The 23,801-nt window shown below is 40.3% G+C and overlaps 1 protein-coding gene across 1 annotated transcript in view; it reads right to left on the reverse strand.

The window, feature by feature from the left end:
- Window positions 1-23,801, reverse strand: part of ERBB4 (erb-b2 receptor tyrosine kinase 4) — a 525,799-nt gene that overhangs the window by 54,064 nt on the left and 447,934 nt on the right. The window contains exon 20 of the mRNA XM_057389869.1: window positions 20,374-20,559. Within this exon, the coding sequence (XP_057245852.1) occupies window positions 20,374-20,559 (186 nt within the window). The remainder of the gene's footprint in view (window positions 1-20,373; window positions 20,560-23,801) is intronic.

Here is a 23,801-nt window from a genome sequence, read left to right on the forward strand (position 1 = left end):
TGCTTTAGAGATAAAAATACAAAATTAAATAAAAAGGTATCTGTTACACTGTCTACCACATCCAAACTTTTCTGCTAGGGAATGAAGCTGAGGTAATGAGAAGCTGAAAAAATTGCCTGCTCTTGCTGTACTCCTGACACAGAGAAGAACACCCGAGAGCAGAAACGAACCCACGCATGTTATGTGCATCTTAAGGCACAGACAGCAACAAAATTCCTTGAAGATCTCCTTTTGGGACACGGCAGCTCCAAGAAGTCCCCAGCATTATGAGATGCTCGTGTCCTTTCCCAGCTCAGAGCACAGGTTGTTCCTACTCCAAGGCTGTTGGTCTGGCAGCCGAGCCTGACAGGAGAGTGACGGTGGCACGGGAGCATCTCCCCGCTCCCGTAAATTACCCTGACAGCCGAGGGCTGCTGGGGGAGAGAGGATAAGGCACGCTGCTCAGCCAGCGGGAGCTGRAGTAATTAGCTGGTGTAATGAAGAGCGAGGCAAGGAGAGCAGCGGCGGATGGYGCAGCGCTGTTCTGTCAGCGTTACCATCCTCCAAGGCTCCGCAGAACAATGCCCTGCTGAGCCCCCGGTAATCTCTACACATGGCTACCCATGAAGAGAGTAATTAAGAAATGTCATTGCCTCCTTGGGAAAATACCGCCGCGTCTCAAAAGAATGATGATAATTTCCATAACAGCCCTGTTCTCTCTCTCCCCTTTGTTTTGGTGGGGAGTAAAACSCGCGTCACAACGCAAGGCTTTTGTTCTTCCTTTTGTCACACACCAACCCAAACAAAACTCTGCCGGCTGAGTAGAGACAAAGCTGCATTTAGAAGCGAGTGCAGACACTCCCCAAGTCTGTAATACCAGGGGAAGCCACATCTGCATCGGGCATCCCTGCTAAAAAGAATATTTGAAAGCCAAACTCCTGGCACAAGACAGGTAAAAAAATCTTATGAAGTCAGGTCTGCAAAGAGCAAGACTTTTACAGGAACTTCTGGATCCCACAAGCATCCAATGATTTGGTGAAAGAGGCAGCGCTATAGCCCTCATCCAAGGGCAAGAGGAGACCATGCAGGACTGCTGCTTCAGATGAGACTCCTGAAAAGCAGCATTCCTGCAGAGRTGTGCCATTGTGTGCCACCTGGGAAAAAGACCAGTATTTCCAGGCCAAGGTAAACGAGACAAATGCTGTTTTTCTGTCACTGGGCCAGACTTGCRTGTCACCCTTCACCAAGTGACCTTTCTATCATACTCATTCTTCATCAATCAGCCTGAAAGTCTGTCCCCAGTAAATGCTGCTATGCCTGAAAAAATGYATCTAAAACTCACCTTAGTGGTTATGACCTGCAGCTTTCTAATAGATAGATAGATAAATATAAAGGTTTTTCAGAGAACTCTATACTGCTGGGGATCAAAGAGCATGTACTGCCWGAGAGCAATGCCAGGAGTTCTTGAGGAATCTCTGCCATTTTTCCTTTCCCTGGCTCCTCAATGTTACSACTGGAAAAGCATGAGAACAAAAGATGTCTTCGCTGTCACAGCTGTACCTGTGAGCAATCCCCTCACACAAGGTGTGATTAGTTACACAGCAAAGATTTCAGAGAAAGAAGGGTTATTGCAGCAGTCTGCTAATGAGGCTGATCAGTTCAAATAGCTCCTTCCTTCCTTCCTTCCTTCCTTCCTTCCTTCCTTCCCCAAAATTTCATTCCAGGTTGTTTACTTTGCTCTCTGATATTAAGCAGTTTTGTCTACACAGCTAACACACCTTTGATTCTCCTATTCACTGCACATTTAGATTGTACTGGAGGTAAATATTTGCAGCTGGAGAGTAGACAGTTAAGAGTTTAAACATAACTATTGCTATTTCTATTTATTCCAGCCTGGTTTTCTGCCATAATGGAAGGGATAACAAGAGGAACTTGCATCTAAAAGGTGTTTTTTGTGTTACGCAGTGCTAAAGGCACAGGTTCCCTACTCAGCATTTTCAGCTGCCAGCACAACTCCGAGTCACTACCACATGTTTTATACTGGAAACGTTTTGGCAGAAACACAGCACATTTTGTGTGTTCTGAGATTCTGAGAAATATTTTCTGCAAGCACGATTATATACAGAATGTTGATCGAAAGGATAAAATGAGGATAAAATAATAATAATAATAATAATAATAATAATAATAATAATAATAATAATAATAATAACAATAATAATAATAATAATAATAATAATAAATCCCCCTATTTCCCAGCCTCCCCTGATTCTGGTGACTGTCATTCTCCAAAGCAGCCTGATAGGTCCCTGTTAACTATCTCTAGCTTCCCAATTTCCAGACATTATCTAGTGACTGCTGGTTTTAGTCTGGCGTTCCCCCTCAGGATATAGCTGAAACCAATCAGGTAAGTAATTAGGCAAAAGATGATCACAGTGAGGTTAAAAATATAATGGAAAAATGAATATTTAAAAAGAGCTGAATACACAGTTTGGAGAAAATGGAATTGATGGAAAATGACAACTCCTCATGGGCAGATAGAAGGATGGAAAAAGTAAAGCTTTTTTCATGGCTTTTGGAAGAAGGGCAAAGTATTTTTAATTTTTACACTGAACTATTGCAAAAATAGTAAAAAAAAGATTAAAGTCTGTTAAAAGTCTAAATGGAGAATTACCTCTGCAGTAGACACATAACCTAGCCTGATAAAGTTGCAATCCTTGCAAAGGCTATATTAAGAGTTTTGGCTTCCTCTGTATCTTTGCCTCTTTCCAGAGCAAGTGCATTTTTCTTCGGCTAGGATTGGTGAATTTGTACAAATACAGAGGRCATTTTCTACAGTAGTCCTAAACTTTCAGTAATGATGTCCCTGAGTCTTTTATTCAGAGTTAAAGTTGCAGAAAAATAGAAGTATTACAGGGACATGTGCAACTGATACAGCCTGAAAAAGCTGCAAGTATCCTAAATCTCATTTTTATTCCAGATGTAGAACCAATTGTGCCCCTTCCTGCCCATTTATATTATTCTTGTGTACAAGGGTCCTGAACCAGGTGTTAGCAACCAGCTCAGATAAATTAGTTAACTACTTATCAAGTAAGGCTGACCAGGAATCCTTTACAAAAGTGGTGCTTTGCAACAAACAAAATGATTTAACACCATTGCTATGGCTGACCTCCCATATTATTTCTATTTAGCTCGAACAAATTGCTGTGGATGCTTTGACTTGCAATGGATTTGAAGATAGAGGGAATTTGCTCACCTATTTTTAAAGGGATTTACAATAAAACATAAAGTTTTGGGTCTATAGTATTTTAACAAAATACCTGACTGAATGGGGAGATACAACTTCACGGAAAAATCACTCCACGTTTTAACAGAGCTCCCAAGGAGAAAGAACCTCAGCATTTCCAAGCACTGGGGAAACACTTGGCTGAGCACTCCAGGTCCCAATAAAACACTTGTTTTGTGTCCTAATTTGCTATGGAGCTATGAAATGGAAAAAGAGAGAAGCGTAAAAGATGGACATGGTGGAGAATGGGGGGAAATTACATTTAACAAGGATATAAAATTTTCACCTGACTCAGATCTAATGTTTCTGTCATTGCTGTCAGGCAAAATTATGGCATCAGTATTAACAGTGCATTCTTTTGAATCTGTAGTCCTATTTTTCATATTGATTTGTGGCAAAGSATCAATATAGAATCCCTAAATTTGTACTTGTATGTATAGGTGTGCTTATATGAGTGGCAGACAGCAATGCTAAATCTGTGTGTGCAAGCATGTGTACATTCTGTTTCATTTTTCTCCCATTTGCCATATGAACATCCTTTCAAACACATTCATTATCATGACAACAGGTTGAATCTGCAATTCACCATCTGCCTAAACAACATTAACCTTCATGCAACCTCATATTATTATTGTTAGGCTTTGTCTGAAACTCAAAATCCTCCTAATATAAGGTGGGGGGACAACCCTTGCACTTGGCATAATCTGTTCTATTACACACAAACACCTGGAAACTTGCATTTGAGATGGATTTCCAGTTCAAATTTCTTAATATCACTTGGACCTGGTGTCTCAAACACAACTAAAGAAGGTACAGGGAAAGAAGCCCATTAACCACTTCAAGGTTCATTTCATGTTTTCACTCATGAAACTGCCAACAGGAAACTCAAGCAGTTCTCAAGATTTTTGCACATTCTGAGATTGGTATTTCTGCAATATTAAAGATATCTTTACATAAAAGATAAACTTCTATACTTCAAATTGTTACTTTGATAGTGGCAGWAACTTGAATTGCCTTTCAATTAGATACTCAGCATACTTTGATCCAGAAAGGAGAAATCTGGGAGTGCTTTCAAAAGCATTTTCAGAGACAATATTTGGCTTATTTTTCTTATTGCTGAAAAGAACATGCTGGGTCCTTGGCTTACCACAAATGTGCCACCTTTCCTTCTTCTGCTTCCTCTCTCTACAGATGATACTGCTCCATGCTGTCAGTCCTCTGCTCTGTTCCAGACCTTTCCACTGCCACTACCAATATCCATTAGCAAAACACTTCCATATATTCTGTACAATTCACTCCCATGATCCACTGCTACTCCATACTTAAATATTCAGAAATTAAGTTGGCAGTGGCCGGGCTCTGCCTCCAACACCTTTGAAATCAAACCTTGTAGGGAGGAGATTTTTTGTAGTGAYGAGGTGTGAGCCCATTGCTCTTATTTTACCCTTTCCACCCTGTGTAATTGCATTGTCACAGGGGGAACTGGTATGGAATYAAGATACAAGGTGATCCCTATCACCAAGCCCCCAAATATGCCTGGATCTCTGGGAAAGGCTGGATCTGGRTCTGAATTCTGAAGTTTCTGCTTCTCTCTGGCCATGACCGAGGGCGTGAGCTATCAGACCCACCAGTAGGAAGTGCTGCTCTGGGAATGCTGGACTCCCAGTCCCCCAGAGGCTGAATGAGGAGTCTGAGGATTTAGATGCCAGTGATGGCAAAGATGTGTCACTTTGAAAATAAACATCTTTGTTTTGTTTCTGCATGCTTGTTTGCTYTAAATGCTTTAGCCAAGCCTCAATAGCAATATTTCACTGGGAAAACATTATCTCTTGACAATTATGCAATTCTATTAACATCATTGCCTTTTTAATCTATGAAAGGTTACATTAAACAGAAAGAAGACACACAGGAGACTAGAGAAAGGAAAGAATCTAGCCTTTCAGGAAAAAAAAAAAAAAGGAAAGATTATTCAAATTATTATCCTGACATTTATTTTTATATGATGGAAAATAGAACAAGAAACATAACAGTGTTTTGGTGACCTGAATGCCAGCAGAAAGTAAATTAAAACTCACAAAATAAATGCAAATGACAGGACAGATTCTTCCCTCTGTTCAGATATTTTTACAAAGGTAGGGTGAATAAGATTAGCTGGGAAATGGCTATTTTTTGGGCCTGTCTTTGCAGCAGCCATTGCTGAGCTGTCTGACAAAACAGATGGAAGAAGATGCTCTCAGGTTTGCTACCYCTTGCTGCTGAAAGAGCTAAGGAAAACTTAAAGCAACCACTGCTTTCGAAATATTAGCAGTGTAATAGCCTTCAGTGCCACAGGGTGAAAAGCATTTATCAGCTGACATTTATGCACTACCCAGCACTGGATGATAATTCCAGCAAATTTTCTGCAGCCAAGCCCTTCMCACAGTACAGCCCCAGGAACATAAATTCCAAGCCCATACATCCAAGGGAGCTGCCTGGAGCATAGAGAAGCTCCAGGCTTTTCCTGCACCTGGAGGTGGAGCATCACAGTGTTGATGAAAACAGAACAGCTGGACAGAATTTGCTTATTTTCCTTAATTCACAAAGCTGGGGGGGGAAGGTCCTAATTAATCTAATAGGTTATACACTGAATTCTTTGCTCAGTTCTCCCCAGAAGGYTCCCTCTAATCTTGGCTACAATTAAGATGGTCTCAGTGTCCAAACAGCCCACTGCTTCAGCTCCTCCCAAAGTGCCACCTTCCAGCTGGGGTCGCTGGCCAGCAGCACATGAACCTCTGGAAATTGGTAAATGCTCCTCTGACTCTCCAAGMAATTGCAGCTTGTGGTTTTAAATTAACTCTGAGAGAAGGCAGGCAAATGCATGGAAAAAAAAAAAAAAAAAGATTTATGCCTTTTTCTTTCTAAAGCTGACATAAATGCATGTGTTTTTTATCAAGAATGGGCAAAAGACAATGGAGAGAGCAGAGAATTTACTGATGCTCAGGACACTGCAATGGACTGGCTTTCCTATCTTAGAAATCCCATTAGTTATTATTAGGAGAATTTAGACAAATCAGTTTATGGCCATTATCTGTTCAAGTACATCTGGAAGGGCTTTTGGCCTGTATTTAATTGGCTCTTTGCATTGCTCTAGGACTCTTTATCCTCTCCTCCCAATGCTGTGCCACCTTTGCAGACAGCATAGGAGCGATCCGCAATCACAACCCCAAAAGTACAGAGGAGGGGGGGTTGCTTTCCCAGTGCTCTGTCACTGCTTGAGACGTTGGACTGTGAATGGGGGAGGCATCTGAGGCAGAAGAGAAGCAGGAGGGCATCTTGCTGGGGAGCTGACACTGTGTTCTGCAGAAGATGAACAAAAATTGCTCAAGAATTCTAGAAATARCACCCCTATTTGCCATTAAGGCAAAACCCTTATGGTTAGGGCATAGAGCCCTAGCTCTTAGGGCACTCTGCATATGTGTGAGTAGAAGTAATATGAGCTGGTCCTTGGAATACAAACTGCTACCAAACAAATCACATTTCCTTTGAAGCAGTGCATATTTGRCCCTTTAATTTTTTCAGTGTTCCTTACCTCACTTGCTCTTTCCCTAATTTTCACTTTGAGATTTGTGCTCTGCACATGGCTGCTGTCAGACAAAGGTAAAGCAATATTAGTAGCTCAGTACAGGAATACTTTTYACACTTTATTTTGTAGTTTTCATAATGCGCCTCATCATTTCCATGGATTGGAAATTTATAGTTTTTATTTCTAATGGTGCTCCTCACAGAGGTATTTCTTCCTGGATGTAAGAAGGCCTTCCACTGGATCTGCAAGGTGATCAATTGTTACTCTAACTTACACTGAGCTCAAATAATGAAAAAAACAACACTCCCACTTGCAGCCATGTTATTCCTACCAAGGTCTGCTCAAAATCAAACTGACCACTGGAATACCTGGTTGCACCAAGACAACAAGGAAACATTTAAGTTTAGAACACCACATTTTTTCTTACTCCAGGCTGACAGTTTTACAAAATTCTGAGCTATTTAGGCACTAAAATTTTGTTGACATTCCAACCAATATGTTACAGAAGTGTCACTCACTCACTGTCACCTATACACACCAGTGGCTGATAATGACACATTTGGGCAATATTAATGCAGCCTSTTACTGCAGCAAACATAAATTAGTCCCTGTGGGGGTAGTATTATAGGCTGTAATTTCAGCTCAAGCTTCTAGGACAATACAAGCCAAGAGAATGAAGTCTGAACCACACTGAACCTAATGAGACCTGGCAGCTTTGGAAAGCCATCTATAGTTTTCCTTGTAAATGGCATGCTGTCCTAATAAATGAAATGGTTTTACACGCCTTTTACCAGTTTCCACTAAGGCTAGTTCAATTTCAGATCTCATTGGTTAATTGTGATGTTATCTGAGAAGAAGCTTTTCCAAATGCCAAGGTAAATGAGCATYAACAAGGTGATGGATGAAAACAAAGGAATGTACTCTGGAGGCAGATGTCAGAATATAGAGACAGATTCAATGGCATCTTACATTCCAGTCCTTCTGTTAGATCACCATGCTTAAGCCCAGACACCTTCAAAACGATTGTAGCTGGCCAGGAAAATCAGCTTGCCTGCTGGAATGGGAAAAGCTTTGGGTATGTAAACATTCAGAGGAAGTTTTCCTCTGACTGCTAATTAGAATGAGGAGAAGTGCCATCCAGSTCCATATGGTACCCAAGTACATCAGCACCCTTGAGGCAGAATTACCTGACTCATTATATGGCTTAGTAAAAAGTGTGACTCTTCTGGAGATTGCTGATGTTCCACATGAAGGGCTGCCTTTCCTTTGGGTTTTCACTTGTTTTTTCTGCTTTCTTCCTAAAGAGTCACAGGAAGTACTTGGCAATAAGCCAGGGATTCTGCTTTAGAAACTGCACAGAAAACACCTACGGAGGTTTTTTTTTTTTATTATTATTTTTTTTGTTTTATTTTTGGTTTTTTTTGTGTTATTGAACTATTAGGAACGACAGAAAAAGTAGTGTTTACAAATGTGCTGAAGTTAAAATACCTGCTGTTTATAATAATTTCCAGCTTGCTGATGGGCTCAAAATACCCATTAGCTGTCTCTCTTCAGGGCAGTGAAAGATTATGTTATCAATAATACAAAGAAGACTGCTTGTGAGTCTCTGCTATCCATTTCTGATAAGTTTAGGCTTCATAAACCAACAATGAGCCATAAATGATGTGATGTCTCGTGTCATTTGAATCTGGAAAGCCAAAGATTTAAATTACACAGTGCAAGTCCACAGACACGTATCTGTGTTCCTAATCATTCTTGTGCATGTTATTTGTGACTATTTTAACTGGCTCAAAGACTTTTGACTTTGCCAAGTTATGTTCATTCTGGTATGAATAGAGAGATAATGAAATTTTTAAAAATGGTTGAGGTGGAACTAAAAGTATGCCCASGTAATTTGAGAAAACCAGCTACGTGGCATATTCAACACAGATTTCACTCTGACTTTTCTGATATTCCACATTTATTTAGACAGGTATTGTCAGAGCTCAGACTTACCACCTGCCAGCTCTGATTAGATAAAACCTTTTWATGTGCTTGCTAAAATACCTGCGAATGAACAGGAGAACTGGTTAACATAAACTTCTTCCACCTAAACAGTTTACCTAAAAGGAACCTCACATAGCCGCCCTCTTGGTGCAAGCCAAGAAAGCTGTACATCTGAATTTATCAAGGTATGCCCATTTGCACACTCTCAGGTAACCACCGAGGTGAATGCTGTGTCTGGAAATTGGAATCTGACTCCTGCACTTCGGGCTGACGTAAATAAACAAAGCTGAGACAGGTCTGGAATACATAAACTTATTAAATTCAATTAGAACCAGCTGAGCAGTAACACTTGGCATGTGGATAGTGCCTTTCATTAGAGCTTCCAAATGCTCTATTTCATTAAGGGCTTGCAAGACCATTTGCTGAAAAGAGTTCAACTGATGTGCTGAAACCTCATTAAAACAAACAAAMAAAAAGAAWTATAAAGATCTATGAAACAGCCAGRAATAAAATTCACCTCTTTCTAACCTAGTATTTTGGGTTTTAGTATAAAAAGTCCCATTTGAATCATTGTTGTCGGAGCTAACTCTGGGTGCAGGTGCCACTGAAGAAGGCATGTGAAGCTGAAGTAGGTTTGAGCTGTCTGTTTTTTTTAAATTTCTCTCCCTTTCCTCAAGGAACTGTACAGTATATTATGTTGGTATGGCATGTAACATCCTTAAATCATTCAGTAATCATAATGTGACAGCGTATCATAATAAAATACATAGTGGTAGTACCAGTTTCTTTTGTATAAAATTTTGCAATATTAACTAGCATTAAAACCAGCTGCTACTTAAAGAAAACTGATACGTCTTATTTCTTTATTAAAAGCATCTCCTTGTCTGTGTTGCAATGAAACAAGTGCTAATAAGAAGTATCTTCAAAAGCTTTTAAATTTTATTTTACTATTTATTCTGATAGAAATAGGGAAGCTATTGTACGATCCATCTGACATTCCAGAGTATACCTCCCAGGAAATAAAGTAAAAATTATGAATGCATTTAAAACTGACTTGCTTAAGTTTATTTTGAGATGAAATATGCCAAGTGTATTTTTATAGCTTCTTTTGGAAAGYATAATCTTGTTCACTATTCAAATGTTAGAATTCTGATCAGTGGCCAGCTCTTTCAGGCAAAAGGACCTTCCTCATATGTTTTCCATCAGGTTTTTTAATCCCATTCATGCAGCAGCCAAGGTAAAGACTGGCAATCAAGCTGAAACCTGCTCCAACGAAGGTCAAACAATATGCCAACAACCTTGAGATTTTCACAAAAGCACAAATCACCAGGCCAGTTGGGCAAAACCACAATTTACATAAAAACACCCCAAGTCTTAGACATGTTTCTGCCCTGTAGAGGAAGCCTTCCTAACTCATGTGGAGGAGACAAAAAACACAGGAAAGGAGCATTGTGTAGGACTGCAAAGAGTCAAAAGCCTGCTCACTTTACAGATCATTTATTTATTACAATATTTCTGTGAATTAACCCTAAAATGTGTGTTTCATGCAATCTCTGGCTGGCCACCACTTATCTCTGCCATGGTCCTTGAGGAGAGTCCTTGGTTCTAAATCAAACCCAAACACCTTTGTAATTTTCTATGAACAAAATAAAATGCCACAAATCAAATCTGAGCTTATCCCAGTTGGGRGGCAAAGCAAAAAAAGCCCACAACACAGTCCCAATATAGAGCTGTCAAAACAAAGTTTTCCTACCCTTTCTTTGATTAAACTTCCTTTCTTTCTGATATTCATGGTTTTAAAATGAGATGTAAAAAGATGTATTATTAGTCTTAGTCTTCTTCTGTGTATTTCAAGATACACAGAACTGTACAGAGCGTAACACCATTATTARGATTTTAGTCTCAGAAAGACAGAACAATGTATGGGAAAAAGAAGTCAAGTAAAAGAAAAATTGGAAAGATTACAGACAAGAAGGTAACAAGCTGTACTTGTACGAAGCAGAGTAGAAAAGAATTCATAACTAATGGGAAGGATGCAACAATGGTGACAGACAAAAAGAGAATTAGCCCGTGAATACTGGTAATCCAAAARGATGTGTATGTCTGAATATCTCACCAGAAACAATGATAGTTGGAAGGCAAGATAGATAGGAAAAGACTGGGAAAACACAGAATAAATGCCTTCTTCACAAAAATATTGTCCAGGTGGGTGAGCTCTGAACTATAATGAAGTGTTTTTAAATGTAGCCAAATCAGAAACAGTGTTATTTCATCTTCTCTTTGAACTGGCACTTTCACAGASTAAGTGTTTTGAGTCATTAGACTCCAACACAAACTGGAATCCCTATGTAAAATGTAATAAAGTCTTCATTAAATAATTCCATTATGTGTTTTTCCCACCTACTGTACACATACTTATGAATTACTGATAGCAAGCCCTAGGCAAAGGCAAAGGGAAAAAAGAGAGATGAAGTGAAATCTTCATTTTCTTTTTTAGGGTGAAGCCTGCTGAACACACAAGATTGATTCTGATGTGTTTACTCACAAGAACAGCATCATCACTGCATGAATAGCCCGGCTGATTGCAATGAAAACTGAGTGATGCATTATTCAGTTCAGCTAATGGAATGAGAATCTGATTTAATTTGAATTAAGAAGGAGTAAGGTGAGTAAGTAAGAAACAGAAAAACAATAAACAACCCAAAGTGCAAAACACAGCWTGATCTCTATCTCCTGAAGCTCCAAATTTCAGACCTGGGCTGTCTCTGAGTAAAGTGTGGGTACACATCCTTTCATTGTTCATGTCCTCTCACTACTCACCCTCAAAACAGGGACCTGAAAGCAACTGTGTCATCAAATTTGGCCCCTTGAAAGCAATCATGCCATTCCGTTCACACTTGCCTCACAGACTTATCAAGCTCCATCTTAGAAGCCATTAATTATTTTGCATTATTTCTACTGGGTTTGAGAACCACTTACAGTGGCTAATAACCTCCTTGTARTCTCCACCCTAAATTTATTCACAGCCAGTTGAGACTCATTCATTCTCATGCCACTTCTGTTTTTTACCTTACACATTTGTTTTCCTCGTGGGTATTTCACCATGTTAAATGCATAGCTAACGTTCARCATACAAAACTGCATTTAGCTCGACTAAAACATGCAAACATTTAAACTCTCTTGGGAAGAGCGTCACATAGCCCCAAATCACTGCACCTTTTACAATTTGACTTCACTTTTTGGGCACAAGTGGATGCTTTTCACTGTTACCTACAAGAGGTAAAGTCAGAGCTTAGTGGTGACAAGACACCTTGTCAACACCAAAAGTGACATGGCTGGTGTATTTTAGACTTATCTTTATGTGAGACTACAGAGTTTGTATTTAAGTCCAAAAAAAAAAAAAAAGCAAACCCAAAAAACCCCAAAACAAAACAGATTAATTGCAGAAAGAGTCACTTTCCAGTTCAGAAACACCAAATTCTCTATTTATCTTGTGCATATAAATGGCATTTATGCCTTGTGGAAAGAAAAAAAATTGTTCAAAGGTTAGGAAATGAACCCTAAAGTTTGGAATATAAAGTTTCCTTYTCTAAAACTGAGTTGGTTTATTYGAATAAAACAACTTGAGCAAATACYCTTTTGGAAAAAAGARCTCAGAAAAGCTTCTGAAAGACAGCTGTATAGTTTTCTTTCAAAACAAATTTAAACATTAGTTTTAAAAAAGGTCACAAAAATCCAAAGACTTTTCAAAGGTCTGGAAAAAAAAAATCTTCATTTTGAAAATTCAGAACTGCTCAGAAGTGTTCCAATCCARGGAAATGCATTCTTTTAATGCTTGGTATTTTCCATGGGACACATAACCCAGTTTTATTTCCCYTCTAATCACAAGATATTAATGTGTTGCAGGAATGTGGAGAATTATTTTCTCTGCTAACACAGACATTGAATAAAAACAGAAGCAGTGAGGGTTTTCTTTTGGCCACAGACTAGATATAGAAATTAATACATATTATATTATTATTATTATACAATAACACATATTGTATACAACATATATATAATTACTACTATTATTATTAATAATTATTAGATAACACATTACATATATATATGTAGATAATATGTTCCTTGTACCTTGGGCCTTGTTTTTTTTTTTCAGTTTTCCAAGCAGCATCAGTTTTGTTATAAAATACAATGTTGAGAGAAAGGTACTCACTAGGGGAAAATRCATTTTAATTTATGGGTATATAGAGAGAATAATCCAGCTTTTGTTTCTGAACTTCTGCAACTTAAAAAATAGCCAAATACTTATATTTCTGGAATAATAATAAAAAAAAATGCTTTGAGCTGAGGCATTTTATGCCAAGTCACAGTCCTGCAGAATTTTATGGCTGAGTTATAAACCTGAAAAATATGTGCTTATAATGGAAATCCTGACAGACCCTAGTAGGGGCTCCTATAATATCTTGAATTTGATTTAAGGGTGGTTTTCAATAATGCTTTCCCAAGCCAGTCTGTTGGGGACTTCTAGAGAAAATCTAATGTTGAGTGTGTCCCGTGTCCCCAAACGCAGCTCAGAGTGCTTGATGAGAATGCTGGGGCATCCAGGCAAAGCCTCCAGAGCTTCTGTAGCCCGGGGCTGTCAGGTCTCTAATATCAGAAACCCCATAAATGTCAGGGCTAAGTGCACCTTTCATTTAACAAAACAATAAATTGTCTATCTCTGTGCAATAAATCGCTCATTTCTCTGCCTCCACAAGGGCTGATGTGATTTGTAAATGATTGGGAATTCTGCTCTGTTTTTTTTCCCTAGCAATCATGAACCATGGAACTTTTGGGAGCACTGGATTTTTAGGGAAAAGGGAAGAGGAAGACTAGATAATTCAGGAGTCAGTTTTTTGTTCCTGTGTTTCTCATGCAATCTTCCAGCCTCCAATATCCCTCCCCTACAAACTAGAAGAGCATATGGGGTTCATGCAGCCATCAGTGAGCTGGTACTTAAACCCTTAAAACCTAGTAATTTATTATTTATATTTATGAGAGAAATGAAGGAACTGAGTCCTTTCCAAACCCTGGAGTGAGACAGGACAACATAAGGACACTGATGGGTGACACTGTGCCCCTTCAGAGCAAAGAGCAGTGAAAGGGAACCAAGCAGCCAGGGAATGAGAGTGAAGGGAAAATGGTGACACTGGAGAAAAAGCAACAGGAAACAAGAGCTGACAAAAAGCACTGTAAATGTAGATGGAAAAGAGAAGTAAAGAAAGCAAAAGAAAATTAAAGAAAAAGAACAACTGTGAATTTAGTGACTGGATAGTCCGTCTGAGATGAAAGGGGAAAGGAGAATTAGAAGAACTTGAAAGGGGAAAGGGAAATAAGAACTTGTTTGGCATTTAAGTTGATGAATTTTCTTGTGCTTGCCTTCATTTAAYGCTTTCCACAGGAAACCTTTGTGGACTACTGGGTTTGGTAGAAAAGTTACTAAAGCAGCTCAATACTCCAGAAGAAATGACTCGTGAACAAAGGGGAAGAAAACTGTGCAGAATTCTCAATAAAYAGGTACAGAGTTATGCAGGAAAACATGGAATACTGTGCTCACCAAGGAAACACACAATGTACAGATGCTCCAATTGTTTTTAAAAGGATTAATTCCTTGATTTATTTGGAGAATTATTTCCAGCYACAGTCAAGTTAAGGTCACCAGGCYCTGATGCTCKCAACGGCTGCACTYGAGTGCCCACACCAATTTGAGCAGGGCAGACCAGACATGAAGAACAAAGCCCTAACATTTACTTAGTGCCCTGCCTTGCATGGAAAAAAAAATWAACCTTAATATCTGATGGGATCTAAAGAAGCTTCTTCAGCATCTCACATAAGCTCAAGACAGCTTAGYTCACCAGAGCAAGAAAGACATCTGAACCCTTCCACCACTTAGAAATTAAAAACTCTGAAAGATCCACTTGAACTTCACTGCAAGGGCTTCTCAAGTTTGYATGAACTTTTGGGAGCCACCCAGCAGCGTACCAAAACATCCCTGGGTATGGGCAAGGTTGGGTAATRCCCCTCTGAGAACTGATGGCATAATGTTTTCTGAGTGAGAGCTCTCCAATGACACCAGGAAAGGATCCTTCCTTTCCATCTGTGAATATCCAAGCCTTCCATCTGAGTGAGAAAAACAGTCATGACAAATAGGAATAGAAAAAGGAAATTGTAGAGGAATTCAAGAGGGGAAAATGACACTTTCCCTCGTGTATTTTGATTTTGCTCCTCCACAAAATTAAAGCCTTGTTTCAATATGGCTTTGATTTCACAGCCCTTGGTTTAGATCCTACTCTTCTGCACACTGCACTTCCTCACGGAGCAGCCCCATTAGCAAACGACATTAATGCTAATGGAGCTGCTTGCAGGGATAATTATCACAGCCCTTGGCCCTGCTCCTGGCCAGTGTCAGCACGCCAGGAGGGGCTGCAATGGCATTGTCATTGTACACTTAGCCTTGTCATGGCAAGGAGCTCTAGGAACAGACACATCTTGAAGATTACAATCTGGACAGCTGATAGATGGCTGTCATTAAGCTCCTTTGCTCWCTCCAGGATGGAATAGCCACTGAGCTGTAGGGTAGGCTTTTTTAATGAAAAATAAAGACCTTGAACCACAGCCACTGTCCTCCACCTCTTCCCAACCTGTTGGGTTAGTCCCAATTCCTCTTGGTTCACACAGCTTCTCCCTCATGCCATCTGTATTGGAATAACAAAAGCTGTCTCTAACAAGTCATTCCTAATCCATTAAGTCTTGGTGGAGGAGAAAGGCTCCTCACCTCACAGTGCCACCTCACTTTCCACCAGCCATGCCTGCTCAGAACCCTCCTGTCTCCAGACATGAGGAGTGCAGGCTCAAACCCACTGGATTTAGGATGTGAGGTGAACACTGAACCAGCCTCTGGATCAGGTCCTGACCTGCAAAAATCCACATCAATCCTTTGAACTTCACACAGCCTGTGAGTTTACACCCAGCTGAGATGAGCAGTAATAAATACACCTTCCCAAAAAGCCTGACATGGAAAGCGGCTTTCAGGAGCAGGAAGGGGACACCAGCTAAACAGAACGAGTAATGGGGCAGCAAAAAGAAGCAGCAAGGGGGCTTTGCAAGAGCTTTTGGCTTGGTGGCTCCTGGAGGCTTCCAGCAGCAGCTCCGTACCTCTGGAAGGGGGTCCTTGGAGACAGCAATGACTCCAAGTGTGYTGGAATAACACTCAGCGGACTTGAAGATGTGCATCTGCTTCATTAAAATTTGATCCCCAAGTTCCTCTCTCTTTTTCCTTCYTGGAGTGTTTCAAACATTGTTTTCCTGCATACCTGGATAACCAATTCCGTGCAGGGCTTTAGTTAAGGTAATTTGAGAATACTTTTATATTGAAAAGGTATAAAAAGTAATCCCCTGAAGTACTTGATTTTCCTTTCACGACATTCCATTGTAACAACCTACTTCTGCCTTACCTCATTAGTATTCTGAGGGATTGTAAAAGAATTATTATAGTTCAGAACACAAAAACAGGTCTTGAAGTCCCTGTGGGGATAGAGGGCGAAACAGAATGCAGCCCCTGCTAAGACCCAGGAAAGCTGAGCTTTTGTCCACAGGCTAGGTGAYCATAGGCAAGCTGCCTCGTGATAGGAAAACTGTTTCCTGAGTTTTCCTGTGCCTTGACTTCTTTGGGGCAGGAAAAGTTCCTCTGCACTCGAACACTGCCCAGCAAAATGAATGCAGATGGAACACAAATCTACAGCAGCAGAACGAAATCGTAAATGTGACAGAAAAGAAACCAGTAAAGGAGGAGACTGGACTGCTCAGGTCCATGTTGAAATTAGCATGTGTTGTATGCAACATTACAGAAGCAAAACTGCGTTTCTAAAGCCCCTGAGAAACAGGGAGTTTAGCACAGCACAAAGGCCCATGATCACAATTCCAACAGAACTCTGGCTTATTTTCCACTGGAGCAACAGGGAGAGGATACAGCCTCAAATACAGGATAACCTCACCCAGTGACAGAGTGTAACCAACTTTTCCTGACTAAAATCCTCCACACATGTCTTCCCTTCTTGAAGGCATTTCTGTAAGAATGTCCTCACCCTCACACCTCCAAGCTGTGTGTGTGAGTGTGTTGGGGCAGCCCTTGCTGAGAGAAACTCTATCAAACACACTGAAATATCAATGCACACAGCTCTCTTTTTCTGTTTGTCTGTGGAATCTTCCTTAGTTACATGTACCTGTCACACCCTGGCTGAGAAGGATGCGATTCACCTACTGAGAATTCACTKTCAGGCTTGTGCCATCCTTACAGAGGTTGAGTCTCGATATATTTCTCAAGCAGCCAACACTGTGGGTGGTCATGAAGTTACATTCTGTCCTTCCATACCCTCAAGACACCAAGATGGGCAGTCTTGCTCCCACTACAAAGTGTCTTGATGCCTGAGCACAGTTCACTGCTTTACTGGACAGCAAACTCCACATAAAATCACTGTGCTGATCTCAAAGCTAAAAGGTTAAACATTCTTTTCCAAGCAGGACAGCRCCCATCAGAGTGAGACACCAGGAGATGCTCTGTGTGTCTGCAAAGCAGAAGGGAARAACCCCTCAGACACAGCTGCTGTCTAACAACCATGTTTCATGGAGAACGCTTGGGGGCTACTCTATTTTTATAGCGTTCATCCATAAAATAAGAAGCTAAAGCCTCTGGAATGAGAACACAATTACCCTGCAATGATGGAACATCAGAATAAATTCAACACAATCTTTATGAGCAAAGAGAAAAAGCACCCAAGCTTTTCCAATTGGCAGCAGATAATACTTTATAACTGCCCTGTCATCAACCTTCAGAAGCCATCTCCAGAGCCATATGTGGGCTGGCAACCAGGCACAGTGCCTAACTAGTTTTGCATCTAGTTGTACAGAAGTAGAGACACATGGAAATGAACAGCCTGGCAGAACAAGGGAACTCTGAAGCAATGACTTCGATAAATAAGTGCCTGAACACTGGCAGATGGAGAGAAGCACAGTTAGGGAGGGACTGTATTGCTGATGCAATTTGATTTTAAATAATTTGTAAAAATCAGCCTGAACTTCAGATCKGAGGCATTTCCAGTTCTTTTCTTGTTGGGGAAAATTCTCAGCCTAAAAACAGGGAAGCTGAAGGTAGAGGAGTGCATCAGGGCTACTTCAGGGAGCAGAGCACAGGACTGGAAGGTCACTGATGATTTTTGTCTCTTACTACTCTGCTGATTGTGCTTTTGGTACCTTTCAGAAAGACAMAACGAATCACTCCCAAGAGCCTGGAAAAGCAACACGTGGAGAGACACTCTCAAGTCACATGGGAGTGCCTGAAACACGAGCACAGGGGATACAGAAATGTGGGATACACACACAGACCTGTCCTGCAGGGAATGGGAATTTGTGCCTGATGCTGCCTTCTGCACTCGTTCCTCTGGACACTAATCTGTTTCAAGGCAAACTGAACCTTTCTTGTTTGCAGACAGCAGGCTGATTCTTAGTCACTGTTAAATGTGACAGAAATAAAAGAAATTTATTCCACTTTTTGGGAGAAGGGGACTTCTTGTCTGGTGATCTTGAAGATTTTTCTTCTTAGCACYTCTGAAACAATTTTTTGTGTACACCCTCTCACCCAAATCGACATGATTATTGTGATGCGGAAGACAATAAATTTGATTAAATTTCAATTAACTAGTTAAACTTCACTAAGCTCTCTCAATAATAGACCCCCTTTTATTATAAAGGAACTCCCTTTCTCTTCTTGACACTTTATCAGTTGGCATTACACATATGATCTCACTTTGCCCTGTATTAAGCTGCAACCATTTACAATGGGAATCAGTTTAGAAGCTTCTTCACTTTGGTAAGAAACACCATGGGAATGCCATGACCCTCCCACAGACCCTCCCATGCTCTGTAAGTACTGGATCAAGTGGAAATCTCCACTACAGGGTCCACAGCAAAGCCAGCACAGCCACTGGCCCAAGGAGTCGAGGGCCATATGCACACACAAAGTAAAAATTAGGGAGGACTACCTTTGCACAGATGCCACTGTGTAAATGTTTTGCAATAAATAATAACAGCCACTATCAATCAAGAGAGTGGAGAACAGATGGGAAGGAGGCTGTGTTGAGAGAAAGGACTCAAACAGGAACATGAATTTTCTCTTCCACCTTTCCTGGCTTGGTAACAGCCCTAAATAAACCTTTGTAAATCTCCATACTGTAAATCCCCACCAGTGTGTTCCAGGACTCCCAGGCAACTCTGGCTGCTTTACCACCATAGCACCAGATATTAAATCATCCACAAAATGCTGAAATTTTCCATTTGTGGGGTTTGAATTCCCCACACCTCTTCTATGGTGCAAAGTAGTGCTCTACCCAGCACTACGGTTGCTCCATCTGCTCTCTCCTTCAGGAAGGTTTGACAACAGATCTGATTCCGGAAAGAAAACTATTCATGATACACCTCAAACTCCTGCTCTTCTTGAAGAAGAACTCAGGGCTAGTTGAATTTCTACATTTTCTTACTTTTGTAAGAACATATTTTGTATATAAGTTTTTAAGAGAGGCAAATAGTTACGTGACATTTGGCCCAGCAAAACAATTGTTGAATCTCCAGGKTTCTCTTCAGTGCCAAAAGATTAACATTACAACTTGAATTAACTGYAGAAAATTCACTTAAGTCTGCAGATTTAATGTAAGATAGGAGTTTGTGGTATATATTTGTAACAAGCATTTTCACCAAAATAACCCAAAACTTTATACAATTTTCAAATAATTCGAAGTAAAAAGCAAACTCCAGSTTCACACTTGTAGTAACACCATTATAAACAACCGTGGTTTGAGACTTCAAAATGGGTAAAAGTTATGGCCTTCTCCACTACCAGATCAGTTATTCTTTGCAACCAATTTTCTTAGAACTGCATACTTGTCCTTGTCCTTAGTACCACACTGGATACTTAAAAATGCCTAAAACCACCTGTAAAACATTGGACAAGGAAGGTTTGTGACCCAAACAYGGCAGGATCACCACCCAAGGAGTGACGTGAAGGGGATTTTTATCTTCCTGGCAGTGTGGGGGCAGACAATTGATGGCGTGTCAGAATTTAACTGGCGATTCAGATCCAGAAGGGCTGAAAGCAACCATCAGGTTAAATTAGAGTGTATGAGCAGTGAACAACAGAARAGGCTGAAAAATCACCCTGGATCCAGCCCCAGATGTCTCACAGGGCGCTCTTCCCTCACTCATCCCCCCTATCCCCCAACCCCGAGAAACAACCCCTACCCTTAATTCACACTGAGTTGGAAAGAAAATCACCTTAGTTCAGATTGACAAGTCATGTGTAATACTGCAAGCAGTCAAAATAGTGCGTACTCCAAGAACTACCCAACCTTCTTGAAAACAAAAACAGGCCTGAAAAAACCCCAACACAAACAAAAAGAAAAGTCATGTTTTAAAGGCAGATATGAAAATGATATGAAATGACAAAAAACCCTCAACATGAACTACATACCTTAGCTATTTGGACACACCAGTTCAGCAGGAGCTGGGAGCCAATATTATCCTTATGTTCATGGACGTAATCCAGGAGGCAGCCATGAGGCATCAGCTGAGTGACCAGCTGAATGGTTGGGCTCAAGCACACACCCAGGAGTCTCACCAGGTGTGGGTGGTCCATGCTGGCCATGATGAGAGCTTCCTGTAACAATAAAAGTGACCCAAAAGTTACTCCAGTGTGCTCAAAGACTCGATGTGTAAGATGTCCCATTGAGTGACTAAAGGAAATCTGTGTCCCCTGAGCACCATCAATTCCTGTCTATCCAGAGCTAGGCATACCTAYGGAGCATCCAGCCTGATATAATGCACACTCAATGTTCTGAGTCCCAAAAACAGAGTCAGACCAACTGCACAAATCTGAAATTCTGCACTGCCCTGCATCCCCTGCCCTGCTGAAGCCACAGAAACAAAATATGTGACAYACTTGACTTTACTTAAAGCTCTACTTGGTCTTGTTTTACTTTCCTCACTTTTGCTTCTTGAATACATTTCCCCAACTTGTGGTCAATCCATTGGGCATCACCTTCATATTATGTAAGCAAAGTATGCCCTTTGTATATGGTGAGAAGGTTATGTGGCAATATTGGTGAAACCATGCTAAAATCAGAGCACAGACCAGAGAATTTAYGCTCAGTGTGTCATAGATTTAAGCATGTAACAGCTGTGTGTTGATTGATGCTATCCCGAAGTTCAGCCTGCAAAGTTTAAGAATCAGGAGGTTTAGTGTGGGCTCTTCCAGTGTGCCTGATGCTCCTAAATACTACTGAAAGTCAGATTTGTGGAGCCATTAGGACATGCCCAGCAAAGCAGAGCCTAAACCCGGGGTTGGAACAGCACAGACCTAGCCCAGCGAAGCAGCACTCCTCCTTGTCTCCTGATTCACAAGTAAATCCCTACAGGAAGCATCAGCTTTCTAAATCTGAGCTTCTTAGCTCAGCTTCTGATTCATTATGTCCTCTCCCAATGGATCTTCGATGAGTTCATTTTGATTTTTTCCACCCTTCAGCTTTTCACACAGAAAAGACCTTATTTCCCTTTTGCAGACTATAAATAGTTCTCAGCTACCACGTTAGGTTTCAGCTACCAAGCTGGTCCAGGACCAAGGACCAGAAGGTTTAGTCTTGGCTATGTTATTTGACCTTAAAGTTCATATCTCTGATCAGTAGCACATTTTTTCCACAAAAAAACCTACAAAACTGTTCTTAAAGATAATGCTGCCATCACAAGAAACTGGCATTCCAATGTAGCAAGGAGAAAGCTCTTCTCTCTCATTCATTGTGTCCTCCATTTCAAGACCACTTTATCATGGCAATGGAACAATGAAAAGTGGGAAGAAATTGTGGCTTTATAAAGCTGTTTTGGCTCTCTTATTTTTTTTTCCCTCAAAAAACCCTTATATGACATCTTTCTGACAACAGAATAACAGCTGTAATAGTGCCATAGAAAGAAAGAAAGGAAAAAAAAAAGGATGAGATAAATTTGCCACCAGAAGAACATAGCATACCCCCAGCTCATAAAAGTTGGGGGTTGTTTCCCCCCTTCCCTATATTGAGGCAAAAAAAAATGGTTCTGGCAAGTAGGCTGAGTTTGTATTAAAGGAAATTGCTCATCATAGTACAAAGAATATTTGAAACCAAATTGCAGATATTTGCATAATAGTTCTTTTACTTTCTTTCCCTCTCCTTTTTTKGGTAAAACAAAAAGATGAACAAGACACTAATTGTAGGGTTTTTTCCCTCCCAATAAGAAAAGAGCAGATGGCCCTCACTGGGGGGAGCGACTTCTTCCCTTTTTTTCCTCAATGTATGTGAAGAAATAAATAAATGAATAAATAGGGGCTATTTGATGTGATAATGGTGGAGCAGATCTGAGAAAGATTCTGATACAACAAATTAGAAAAGGGATCTGAATTTAACTAGTTTTGCTCACATTCAAATTAATACAGTTCCCATTCAGTTAACTCTTTAAGTATGGGAACTTCTTGAAGCAATTTTAGCTTTCCTTCTGCTATGATTAGAAAATGGCCCTAAAGAACACACAGAAAAAATACCTGTAGACAGGAAAATTATCCAGTTTCCAGAGCACAGAATTACTCTACCCCATTTTTTCTTTTTTACCCCATTCATTTTTCTCCTACAGATGCATAAGGGAACAGCACTTGCTGCCCACTCCCTCTTTGACTAAAGGTAAGAGGTTCCCCAGGAGCTTGGAGCTGGAGTACATTTCTTTATAATCAGGACTGATTAGAACAGAGAACAGATTTTTTTTTTTTTGCCTACCAAGGGCCAGACAGAAAGCTTTGAAGCTTGTGTCCATTAGTCTTCAGCTATTCTCCATTGCCAAGTCTATCTGGGTCCAAAGGAAAAACACTTCTGTACAATAATAAAAGCAAACARTGCCATTTGTCTCATTCTGATGTTACAGGAAACCACATGCTTTTCCAATAGTTTTGGGCAAGAGTTCCAGGAAGAAAAATAAAAATGCTATTAATAAAATATTATGGACTTCTCCATAATGAATTGAGATACACAACAGAAAGCAAGGAAATCTTCATTATAGATTTAAGCCACTAATGGATACTAATTTAGCAYGAATCCTGGCTTCACATAGTTATCTTCATTAGTGAAACTATTGTAATTTTTATTGAAGTTGCAACTACATGAGAACCAAAATCAGGGCTGTGTGTATCCAGCACAGCACAAACACAAAGTAAAAGAGATTGCAATTGTTCTGCTAGTGCCCAGTAAGACAAAACAAACAACAACAGAAACATTATGGCTTAGCAGCATTTTAAGAATCTGTTGAGCAAATAAGGAGTACGAGTCCCCATTTTCAAATCTCTTTGGACATGAAAGACCCTCRAGCTGCAGTCTTGGTGGTGCTTTGACACTCAGCAGCCTGGTTCCTAATCTAATTGTCTAAAACATTTAGCAGGTGAGGCACCTAAACTCACAAACTTGGCTGGTGGCACTGGCATTTTCAAAATCAACCTCTGCAATTTCATGGAACTTTTGGCAGCTGTGTGTCTGCAGCCCTTGTCTCTACACTCAATTGGCACAATTAYGGGAATGAGTTCAAAATTCTAATTTAATGGAGAGAAAACTGAGTTACCAAAAAGGCACAACTTTTTATCCACAGTCACACAAGAAGTCTGGAGCACAAGGGGAAACAGTGTCCCAGATCACTTTACTTTTCTCTCTTGAACGAATTCCTTTGACTATTGAAATACCAAAGGGATGGAGGGGAGAGAAATGATTAAGATCCAGCACTTCATCTTCCCCCACGAGCTCAGTCCTACTCTTCTCAGATATGCTATTTTGTATAAAGAAATCACATCACGTCCATCATTCCTCTCTTCTGCTCCTTTTGAATGTGGTTACTTTA

Source organism: Malurus melanocephalus, unplaced genomic scaffold (genome assembly GCF_030028575.1).
Source record: "Malurus melanocephalus ecotype Western Australia unplaced genomic scaffold, MMel_1.1 scaffold_20, whole genome shotgun sequence".
NCBI classification, from domain to species: domain Eukaryota; kingdom Metazoa; phylum Chordata; class Aves; order Passeriformes; family Maluridae; genus Malurus; species Malurus melanocephalus.